The 12,690-nt window shown below is 40.9% G+C and overlaps 1 protein-coding gene across 1 annotated transcript; it reads right to left on the bottom strand.

Moving 5' to 3' along the window:
- Window positions 1-221: 221 nt before the first annotated feature.
- Window positions 222-5,315, bottom strand: dmrt2a (doublesex and mab-3 related transcription factor 2a). Its single transcript, XM_037099548.1, has 4 exons — window positions 5,084-5,315; window positions 3,990-4,409; window positions 2,029-2,131; window positions 222-1,575 (listed from the first exon to the last, which is right to left on the bottom strand). Exons 2-4 carry the CDS (start codon window positions 4,359-4,361, stop codon window positions 473-475), a joined length of 1,578 nt encoding a protein of 525 aa, XP_036955443.1. The 5' UTR covers window positions 4,362-4,409; window positions 5,084-5,315; the 3' UTR covers window positions 222-472.
- Window positions 5,316-12,690: the final 7,375 nt, after the last annotated feature.

Below are 12,690 nucleotides of genomic sequence, written 5' to 3' on the forward strand. Positions count from 1 at the left end.
TCAAATGTGTTCCTGTTCTCCGTACATGAAGACTACGACAAATGTCACATCATGAGTTTTTTCAGCAAAAAAAATTATGCAATAATGATAGTTCCCATTTCTTGCCAATCATATCGCAATCGTCATATTATAGATTATAATAACAGATACCAGAAACCTGACGTCAGTTAAATGTCACAACGTGAGCACAAAATGAAATACAAGACTTTTGATGGAAAGAGTTCAGTCTTATAAAGTTTATTGACATGAGGAAAACATTGGAATAATGTTTAAATACTCTACACAATAAACTTATTAAACATGCATGTGTAAAATATAATATACTGTACATAAATATTACACTGTGTGTGGGGGGGGGGGATAATTTCTAGCTGGTCTGACTTCTGATGCAGTGCCCGAAACCACAACTGGAGATGCCGTCGTACTGAGACGAACCTGAAGCTTATAGTGCAAGAAAAAGACACAATGGAAATTAATGGAATGCTCGACTCATAGCGGGTGTGGGTCTCTTCAGTATGGCCTCCACAGAGAAGGACAGAGACTCACTGGATGCCATCTTGGTCCCCACAGGCTTGGACAGAAAGTCTTTGCCGTACCTGTCTGCAATTTTAACGGCCTGAATGTCCTTGGCGGATCCCTCCCTGAACTTGCGGGCGGCCTCCTCTAAGAGCTCTTTGCAGTATGGAGCCCTGAGCTCCGGCACGGCCCCGCTGCTGTTTTTTTCACTCAGCGAGTGCTGGATGAGAGAGTGAAAGGAGTTGAGTTTCATGGAAAGCTTAGCGCTGTCCTTGCTCAGCTTGTTCAGGACTTGGCTTGAGTTTTGGGAATGAGAGTTACTGGGGAACGACTGTCCGAAGCTCCTCTTCGGTGGAGAGAAGGCCGAGCACTCTCTCTGCCCCCCCTGGGACACACCGGAAGGTTTGGGATCAGACTTTTGAAGGTCTGACGAGTCCTGCAGCGCAGCGGCTCGGGATCCCTCCAGTTTAGTAGCGAAAGCAGCCGCGGCCTCCTGCTCCGGCGGCTGGCTCTCTGCAGGCATCACCTTTGGCTCCCACACGGCGCCGGGCTTCATGTTCTGCACCGCCGTGGCATTGAACAGGCACTGCTGGTAGAGCAGAGCGTCGCTGAGGTTGGCTGCGCCGCGGGGCCACATCATGAAGCCGCCTCGTGACGGCTGAAGCGGGTAGTGGCAGTAGGTGGTGGCCACGCTGACGTTGGAGGAGATGAGCTCGACGTTGGCCGAGCCGGCGGGGTATTGCATGGACAGATCCAGGCAGTTGGGGCCGAGGAAGTTGCAGAGCTCCTTGGGCTGCGGCTCGACCTGAGCCCCCGGCGAGTAGGCCGTCTTGCAGTTGTACTCTGCGGCGTGGTGGACCATGTTGTTGGGGAAGAGGAGGGAAGCCGTGGCCGCCTGGCTGTTCTCCAGCAGCTCTCGCTCTTTGTACTCCCGCTCCAGCATGATGGTTTCCAGCTCCTTGTCGGCGAAGGCCCTTCTCTTCCTCATGCGATCGCTCAGTGGTGGGGGCAGAGACGAGTTGGCCGCCAGGAAAGGATCAGACTGCACCGGACGGTATCCTGTCATCAGAGGAAAGAATTCAAATGTGTTTATGACAGCCAATATGTTTTGGATTACAGCTGGATCGCAGCACGCATGCAGAAACTGTTCACAACTCTGGTAAACATGCAAAAACTGCAACAACAAAGGAGACGTTTCATTCTGAATATAAATCATGCTCTGCAAATAAATCATCTTTGTATGTTGTGACAGTGCTGTTAATTAGCGAACGTACTAAACATGCCAAAAAAGGCTCATCAAGTCACCGCTCACAGATGTTAACAAGTCCTGATCACCGTTTCGGTGCCGTTAATGGAAAAAGACAGAAATCCAAGACAAGCTACAGGAGAAACAGAGGGTTCGTCAGAGTTACACAGGGACAGAGGACAGGCCAAGAGGAACAGAAGAAGATCAGACGTCTGATGCAAAGAGATAAAACGTGGTTCTGTCTGTGACATCTGCTGCCCCGTTACCTTCTAGGATGCTTTTGGCGAGCATGGTGGACGGTCGAATATGTCGCTGATATATCGCCCTCCTCTCTGCTGGAATCTGTTTGCCAGAGATCCCTTTTTTATCCTGAAGAAAACAAAACAAAAAAAAAAATAAGTAAAGAGTTGCTTCACTTGCTTCCAGGATGTTTTTCTTGTTTCTTTAATAAAAAGGTAATTGCCAGGCCTGTCATATTTTGCTCAGTGGCTAAACAATGTATAGCTTTAACCTGTTTACAGACCCTTTCAATAACTCTAAGAAATTACCCATAATTTAAGTAGATTACTATTAAGACATTGGATTACACTATCGAAACACTTTAACTGTGATAAATCTGACACAAATAAATAGCGTGCCAAAATTTTAAGTACATCAACCTTTGTCATGTTAAGATACAGAAAATTGAAAAATTACCAAAAAAAAAAACAGCAGAACTGACCCTGAGTAGATTACTTGAGACAATGTTTTCACAAGACTGTGCGTAAAAATACACTTAAGCTTCACAAGCCAAGAGCACGCGCACACACACACACACACACACACAGAGTAATCAGAAAAACATCCATCTGGTACCATCTTTAAAATACCACAGCTGACGCGGGTCATTATTTCACCGCAGACATTCTCAAATATTTGTCATCACCGCAGTCAATTCACTAAATCACACACACATTTAGGGTCGCAGCCCTCAAATAGATTTTAATTTGAGGAGATCATATGTGAGGGATTGAAATGTCCGACCGTCTACATTGGGGAGAGACAGTGAGACGACCAGACATACTATGAAAAAAAAACCATTTCCCTTAATGTTCTCTGATTAGGCTGTGTGAATACACTTTTATTTGTGCTAAATCATGAGTGTTTAGCATCTGGAACAACAGGAGTCGCCCCTCAGCGCTCGTGGGACGCCCCTTTGAGAACCACTGATCCATGACATCAGTGTTCATTCAGTAGAACGAAGACTTAAAAACAAAGTACATAAAATGTCAAACCCTGAATCTTGTGCTGAGCCTCTACGTGTCCAAGCTTAAATTCGAAACTAAGCCTGAACCTGCTTCCAAAAACCCTGCTCAGCCTGCTTGGGCAAACAAAACAGAGTTTGTTGTTAAAGTAGCTAATGCTTTACATTTCAAAATCAACACAGTGACTGCGACATGTCGTCACATTCAACACAAAAATGAAATGTCACTACCGAGCGAACCAGAAAGCTCTGGCTGTTTACAATTGAAGCCACGTAGCATGTGTCATACACATACTCCCAGTTATGTTTAATGTATGATAATTCATATGAGGAGTACGTGAAGGCAGCACAGTATCTGCTCTTCGACTGATATTTTTTTAAATTAAATTTCTGCAGCAAAACTTGTTTTCCACTTTGGGGCCTATCGTGGTCTTAAATGTCGGCCTTGATGTTGCAGTGCAGCTCAAATAAATAAAAACAAAGGGCATTTAAAAACTGGTTTGACTGGGATATGAAGACACTGAGTGAAAAGGTCAGGCATGAAGGTTACTTTAAATTAGGTCACATTTTCAACCTGACCTTAAAGGCCTGACATGTCTGACAGGCAAGGATATCAGAGGAAGTACCAAACACTCGCTGCGCAAACGCATGCAGTCCATAATATAATTCACAATATCATTTATTTTAATGCCATTCGATGAAGATTTCTGTTGAAGCTTTGTCTAATGAGGCTTTAAAAACATCTTTACAAGCATGGATCTCAAGAGGAGTAGATAGAAAAAGACCATCTCATGATATAAGCTATAAGATAAGATATAAGATTTGATTTGTGTTGTTGTTGATCTTATATCAGTTCTCACATGAGTTCATGAAGAGAAATAAACTTCTAGTCGTTGCTGAATAAAAGCACTTGAAAGCATCAAAACTACTGACCCGCTCACACACACACACACACACACACACACACACACACTCGCGGCTCACCTCCGTGGCTTGCTGCCTCCTCAGGGCCACCTGCGCCGCCATCACCCGCTGCCTCTCCACCACCAGCAGGCAGTTGGCGCACTGGCAGTCCCTCCAGCGGCAGAAGCGCTTGTGTCCCTTCAGGCAGGACACCACGCCGTGGTTGCGGCAGCGGGCGCACTTCGGCGTCCGGCTCAGCTTCCTCTGGTCCCCCATGCACAGGCCGCTGGGGCCCGGCTTGTCGTCGGCCTTGCCGCCGTCTCCGTCGTCCTCGGAGGCGGCGGGGCCGAGCGGCTCCGAGCCGGGGCGGCTGGAGGAGTCCGGCAGGTCGTCGCTCTCCGTCTCCAGGCCCTCCACGTCGATTTCAAACTCGCAGCCGGTGCTGTCCGACATGTCTGCCCCCGAGTCCTCCGCCCGGCTGTGTTTGCACCCAGTTTATGTCTGGAGACAAATGGGATTTTAGGTAATCTTTCAACATCTAACCTTTACTTAGGCAGATAAAGAAAGAGCAGACAGATAATAAAGCGTGGCTCACTTTGACTAAACAAATCAGTCCGCATCAGGCTTTATGCTTACATCAGTCCCCAGCAGCCAAGCTTCACTTGGACTGAATTCATTATTTACTTTTCTTTTGTTTTTATTACCTCCGAGACAAACAAAAAATGTTGACACCGAGAAAACAATATATAAAAAAGGCTTGAGGACGGCAAACTAGTTAATTTCAAAATATATATATAATATATAAGTAATAGAATATAGAATAGAAAACTCTAGGCTTGAAAGTGCGCATGAGATAATTATCTGTATTAGATGTCCATGGACCCACATCAATATGATTCCTGCAAAGTATCAAGGATTATATTGAAGATTAAAAATGTGAGAAAGAAAACTGGTAAGCAAATGTATATTTTTTAAAATCTATGATTAAAAAACATCAGCTCATGGAACGATTATTATAACAATGATTTAATAGTCTAAGCTCCTCTCTGTCCCCTGTAACTTTCGCCTTTATTTATTCGGTTATTTCATGCATCAATTAAATATCATTCCCGTGAACACTTCACCACCCGCCCTTTAAACCAACAGGGTCCAACAGAGAACAGGGTCCAGTTTACCTCCTGAAATAGATTCAGCGGGTCTGTGTTCCAGCAGCGGAGCCCAGCACGTCGTCAGGACCGTGATGAAGTGCCTCACAGACAGACAGACAGACGGACGGACAGACACGCGCTCCAGACTCCAGGATGGCCTTCTCCTAATTAGCTGTTAATTGAGTGGATGGATGAGTGTCGCACCCCGAACAGATCCAAGTTTCCTCTGAGGTGAAGTCAACACAGCGCCGCTCCTATGAACCGCTCCGGTCTGCGCTCTCTGCGCGCTGATTGGCCGCGTCCAAGAGCCAACCAACCAATGGGATCAGGAGCAGTTATTCGGGCGGGGGGGGGGGCAATTTTTTTTATTATTATCTTAAATCTAAGATGGCTAGATTAACCTGAGGTTCACTGGTTTCTTTGTCTTTTCATTGGAAGAGAATAACACAGTCGGCGTCTAAGTTGACCAACGAAGAGTAAACTTTTTCTGAGATTATTACTCTTTTTTTTTCTAAATAGGATATTTTATCTGTATTCTGATTTGCTACTGATCAACTGCAAACTAGTCTGCAAACTAGCTTATAAATTAGCTCATTGATCAACAACGAGGAAAGTCCGTAATGCAAAGACACCTTAATTAAAGGTGATAAACTAAACCTGCCTGGAAATCAATGGGTGTCCAGCCTTTATTGTCAGAGTTTAAGGTACACTATGTAGTTTTGCTGGACAGAAAGGTAGTATTAACCTACAACAATAATGATTTTTTATTTTTTTTAAAAAAAAGGTAATAACACAAAGAGGGAAATATTTATTTAATGAATATATTTCCACAACTTAATTAACAAGCTGTCCTCCTGAGGAAAACAGTGTTTAAAACGAAAAAAAAACGTGGCCACTTAAAAGTGTCCTGCAAAGTAAAACAACAGGACATTGTGCCGTCCTCTGAGGACAGATTGTTTTTCTAATGTTTATTAAGCTGTCAAAATCACCCAAGATATGTTCTATTCTCATTAAATGTTTTCCTGTAAAAGAAATGTTAAGATAATTTGGCTGATAACACAATCTACTGCGTATACTCACATGCAAATTGCTAACTTAGCCTATTTATGGTACATGCTAAATGCATATACAACCACTGAAATGCAGTTATTCAGGCCACAACTGTAAACTGAAGAAACGCATACACAAAGCACTCTTCTTATCACAGCATATTTATTTTTATTACATCAGTCAGCCTGAAATTAGTAAAAGATGTGTCAATGGCGTATTTAAAAACTGCAATAGTGCAAATCCTTTGCAAAATAGTCTATGATTAAGGTATTTGCAGGAAAATGATGAATGTACACTAATAGATCTGAGTCCCTACTAAAATATTAAAGGTATATATCCTGCATGAAGTGCTGGATCTCTGTCAGGAGGTGTATTTACCCAGATCACAGTGACCTGCCACAGAGCAGGTAAACAGGTGATGGATGTGTCCCGCAGGTTGTTACAGTCTGTCCTCCTCACTGAGGATGATTACAGTGTTTTCACAACAATCACACCTGGGAAAAGAAAAAAAAAAAAAAAAAAAACATGATTATGTCAGCAGCATGCTCCCACACACAACACCAGAGTAAAACTTAAAATGAAGCCTCTATAGGCCTTTAACCTTTTACTGAATCTCCTTTTAATACTAAACCCAAATCTTTCCTTAATAACCTTATTTAAAATCATAATAATATTTTTTTAGTAACAAAAGACTGTTAATTAGATTTTACCCTTTAGAAAGCCAATACATGATGTGACTACACATGTTGTTCTTTCTCAGAATAAAAGCACAAGAATAAAAAAAAAAACTTTCTTTATAATTTCATAGATTAATTAACTTCAATATTCTATATGTAAAAATAAATCAATATGAGTCAGGTTAAATCCAGCACGAGTGAGTTATTATACAAGGGAATGTCCACGTTTCTGTTCAGAGTTGTTTTCTCCACAGGGTGTGACCGATGGGCTCCTGAATTTAAAAAGAAGAATGTCGACATCTTTCTATGTTCGGGTCTTTGTTTGCAGCGTGCTGACTGAAAGCTTCACTCAAAAAAGAAAAAGAAAAAGAAGAGAGAGAGTGAGAGAGGGAGAGAAAAGAAAGACAGGCATGGTATCATTTACTCAGTGCCAACGGACTTCCATGGGAACTGACAACAGGACAATGCAGACATCCACACACTGTAGCGTGAAAAAGCCTGTTGCCTTTAACCTTTTCTCCGTTTATCTGCTACTGAGGTGAAATTAATGAACAAAGCAAAGCTGAAGGAGGGTGTATTGTCATGTACCCCTCAAAATAAGGCCAGTTTGGAAAAGAGTCCCTGAGCATTAAATTAAAATCTAAAAGCTGTAGGATGTTTTAGTGCTGGAGGTCTCGACTGAATAGTGTCCCGCTTTTATTTTCTTAATTTCATCCTGCTTAATTTCTCTTATTTTACATTAATCACTTTCTTACATTAATCCTATTAAGGCTCCTATTGTGTGTAAACTTGTGGATTTCTAATAGCCTATAGCCAGTAATGTTAGGCCTATTTTACATAAGGATTTTTGTTTTGAAATAAATAAATGTAGGCTGATAATAATAATAATAATAATAATAATAATAATAATAATAATAATAATAATAATAATAATAATAATAATAATAATAATGATAATAATAATAATAACAATAATAATAATAATAGGGTCATATAAATAATCTTCTTGTATGCCAGTGTTTTCTTTCTTTTATATGTAACTTTATTATTTTTATCTGATTGCAACTTTAATCTAAAATCAGCCCACCTCTCCCTCCTCCTCCTCTCTCTTCTGTCCTTTGTCTCTCTGCAGTGCCTCTTAACGCTTCCTCCATGTGTTGGGGGTGAAGACGTCAGGCGTGCAGGTGCAGCTTTATTTGCCACTTCATCTTAATTTATTAGGGAGGTTACAGCCGGCCACCCCGGGCTGCCGCTTCCACACCAGGAATGCTTTGATGTGGAGAGCAGGCTGGACGCTGGGACAGGAGGATCCGTGCAGGGCTGGACCCTCCAGGTGAAAAGTGTTGTCTGTGTCCGCTGCCTCATCATGGCTCAGTGGTGTGGGGTGGAGGGGGCGGGGGGGGGCGTCCAGAGGGCCTTGAGTGGGTTTTTCCAGGGGTCTTTTAGGATCTTCCAGGAGTATGTCAGATTAGCTTTGGGAATCTAGAAGAGGCTCAGTGGGACTTAAAGGTGGTTGTGAGTATCTAAGGTGGTTCCAGAGGTCCTGGAGAAGGCTTTAACGTTTCCTAAAAGGGAATCGTGTATTCCTACGAACGTCTAGAGACCCTTGAAGAATGCATGAGGGCTTCTCGTTGATCCCTAAATGAATTCCAGACATTAGTGAACACGTTTCTGTGGTTTACCAGGGGCCTGGAAATCCTTGAGTTGTTCCAAGGGGTTCCAGGCATTATTGAAGTAAGAGTTTCAGTGATCTTTGCTGGGTGCTTGGCATCTTTGAGAAGTATTCAAGGGTTCTTCCTTTAATGCATTCCAGGCAGTACTGAGCAAGTTTCATGGGTTTTGCAGGGGTCTGGAGATCTTTGGGGTCTTTCCAACGATCCTTGAAGAGGTTCCAGGCATTGTTGAAGAAGCTTCACTGGGATCTTCATATCTTTTAGAAGTTTTCAGGGTCCTTGAATAAGCTTCAGACTCCTTGAATTGGATCTAGCAGTCCTTAAAGGGACTCAATACTGAAGGAGTTTCAGGAGTCTTTAAGAAATCCCAAGAATCCTCAACTGGTTTGCATGGATCCTTGAATGCATTCCAGGTATTACTGAAAAAGTTTCAGTGTTAGCAATACTTGCCTTGGCCTTGACATCTTTTCAGGGTCCTTGAAGATGATTTTGAATTAGGTCTGGGGTTCTTTAAAGGACTCTGTGGTTCCTAATAACCCTTGACTGGATTCCAGGCATTACTGAACAAGTTTCAGGTTGGTTGTGTAAGGTGTCTGGACATCCTCGAGGATGTTCCAGGATTCCTTGAAGTCTGGAAGTCTTTTGGGATTTTTATGTACCCTTGGTAGGCTTTCAAGAACCCTTTGGAATTCAGGCATTTTAAAGGAGGCTGTTCAGGGATCCTTGAGGAGTTTTCATGGATTTTTTTAAAGGGTTCCCTGCATTACTGAAAGAAGTTTGGGGGAACCTGGAGAGGGTTTGTGGATCCTTGAATGGATTCAGCTGTTAGTAAAGGAGATTCAAGAGTCATTGCAGCAGTCTTTGAATCCTTGAATGGATTTTTTTGAGTAGTTTGTTTTGCAGGCACAGCATCGCCCTTCCATCTGTATTTCTAAAACAATGGTATATCTGTTTAAAATGTACTGTTACTAGCTCTTTGTCTTGGTGTTTATACAGGGTGTTGCCTGTGGAAATTATCCCTTTATCTGATGATACGGTTTTACTGGTTGAATCCATGAGAAGGCACAGACCCATAATGACACTTTCTCACACGCTGTCCAGTTTACTTTCGGGGTTGATTGAAACAACAGCATCTTGTTGGAAGTGTCCCGCTGTGCAGGCCGTAAAGTGTAACAGGAGCTGTGTATAGACAGAAGAGCAGAGTGGGATCACTGGGGATCCTGCTATGTTAATTAGCCTCTGATGGACCGGTAACACATGCGGCTGAAGACAAAACCAGGCGGGATGGCATTTGTCTCTGTCTGAAGGGGTCTGACACCTCGACCTCTCAGGGCTAATGTGCAACAAACAGGAGGACGTGTCCCCCCGAGCTGTGGACAACGGTGGACGAAGTATTAAGTGAAAGTGTTGATACCACATAGTACTAATACTAAAAATCCTACATGGAAGATATACATAAAAGTAAGAAGAAGACCAGAATAATGTCCCCTGTGACTGTTATGTCTTAAAGGCTTTTACAGTTGTAATTGCTTGAGGTTTGACTCATTTAAACAATTTAGTAAAGGACTGCAAATGATTGTGTTCATCATGGATTAATGTGTTAGATGTGTGAGATTATAAAAACATGAATCCACATTCAGTGATTCGAGTAATCAATCATAAGGATTGTTTGGTTTGTTAAATGTGTGAGGAATTGTTTTACACCTCCACAATGTGTGTTTAGTTCAACCAACAGTCTGTCATTAAAATCATTTAAAAAATTAAAAATAAGGTTACATTATTTAATGTATTTTATTATTTGATTTAGTTCAATTTAAAAAGCAGCTACTTGTCACATTTGTGAAGCTGAAATTGTTTATTTTTCAATGGTTTATACATTTTTGTCAATTAATTTATCAGCTGATAGTTTCAGTTGTACTTGTATATATTTTTGGGGGTATGGCTGTAGTCAATTCTTAACAAAACACTGTATTTTTAAAGCTTTCATATGTTTTGCACGCAAAAATGTTAATCTGCAAATTAACTAGTAGCCTATCGAAGACAAAAACATGGTTTACATGGTTTCACTGGACAGGAAGTGTGTGAATCATCACGTCATCTGTAAAGTAATTAGTAACTAAAGCTGCCAGACAAACATAACAGGGTCAAAAGTGCAATGTAAACACCCAAATATTCTAATTTCATTTACATCCTATTCTAATTTACATCATTATGATGTTACTTAGACCTCCAACGAGTTCATCTCACAAAACAAAATGGATAAAATCACAATTATTGTCAGGTCAGTATGAATTAGTTTACAATCAACAATCATCCCTGAATGAAGCCTCCATATCATTTCACAAAGCTTTGCCAGCTGCAAACACACAGATGCTGTAATAAAACAATACTGAGACATACATAATGCCATGTTACTGTTTACCTCTGTGTTACTGTAGATTAACTATAGGCCCTGAGAATAAGAGTAAAAGTACCCGTTTTGTCCGCTGGGTGGCAGACCTGTGCAGGTAAGTGTCAGGGCGGTGAGGAAAACAGCGTTCACACAGAACAAACACAAACAGAAATGGTATGTAGAAAGTGAATTAGTAACACAGTCTAATGGTTTACAACACTTGGATGAAAAAATAATGATAAAATAAAATTCTCCCCCCACCACTTTGAAAGAATAACAACATTAGTAATGAAAATATCCTTTTTTTGTTTTTCTATGGTTATTTTTCCACTTTTGATATGTTAAATGTGGTGTTTGTTATAGCTTTAAAATATTATAGAATGGTTTAAAACCTTATTACCGAAGATTCATTCGTTATTTCGTTTAATTGTTCAGCTGTCGCTCATCTTCTGGCCTGTGACGTAACCATGACGTAGCTAGATGTCACCACTAGATGGCAGCATTTGAAAGGTTTAAACTACCACAATACTGCGAGGCAAGCATTGTACTACTATATATTACATGTAGTGCTTTTGACTGCACTACATTTATTTGATAACTGAAGTAACCTTGCACATTCAAACTAATAATAAAAAAAATATCCTATCCAACAAATAATTTATGATGAATTATTGTAGATGAAAATAAGACTTCACAAGCTACCCGGCAAGTAATTCAAAATAAATAATATGAATGAGTACAGCATTTAACAGCTGTAATATTAAAGATGATGATATAAACATTAATACATCAATAATTGTAATAACATTTTATTACAATAAATATAGATAATTCAGAAATGGCCCATTTTAAATCATGAGAATTCTCGATTTGGGCTGTAAGTATTTTAAAGATTACAGCTCTATACTCTTAAATGCAGGAAACGAACCAGAAACAAATAATTTATACACTGTGCTATTGATGGTCTTGCTTAAAAGATCTGATCACTTCTAACACACACACACACACACACACACACACACACACACAGAGAGAGAGAGAGAGAGAGAGAGAGAGAGAGAGAGAGAGAGAGAGAGAGAGAGAGAGAGAGAGGACGATAGAAGCATGTGTTCTGATGCGGTGCCAGTGAATCATTATCCAGGAGGTGGAGGTGATGTGAGGTTACAGACTCTAGCTTTGTATATTTATAAAAAATGGTGTAATTGTGTTGTCCTTAAAGGTTTATTCAGTTCATTCAGTCATGGAAACAGAAATTGTTTGCTTGTTTAGGCAAACAGAACAAAAATCAGTCAGTAAAGATCTTTTTTCCCAAAACAACTCAGTGCACATTTAAGCCAGTGATGGAATGTAACTAATTACATTCAATTAAATACTGTAGCTAAGCACAAATTCACGATAATTTTACTTTACCTCAGTAGGTCCAATCATTTTAGAGATTTTGTAATTCTGACTCCTCTATATTTGTCTGGATTCCTCTCCAGTGGATCCAAACAGTGCCGCTACACACACACACACACACACACACACACACACACACACACACACACACACACACACACACACACACACACACACACACACAATGGTCTTACAGAAACTAATGTTTTGCTGTGGATCAAACTGCTCAAAAGTATATAAAGCAATTAAAATTGATCCAGAATCACCAGATGTAGTGGTAAAACACTGACAGTGACCATTTTACTGCACAATGAGAACTTTTGACTTTGAGTACATGACACACTCGCACACACACACACACAGACACACACACACACAATTTAAGATTTAGCATCTATTAAAAAATAATGATCTGTAAATTTGTGTGTAACTTGAATTTGTTTT

Source organism: Acanthopagrus latus, chromosome 5 (assembly GCF_904848185.1).
Source record: "Acanthopagrus latus isolate v.2019 chromosome 5, fAcaLat1.1, whole genome shotgun sequence".
Taxonomy (NCBI): Eukaryota; Metazoa; Chordata; class Actinopteri; order Spariformes; family Sparidae; genus Acanthopagrus; species Acanthopagrus latus.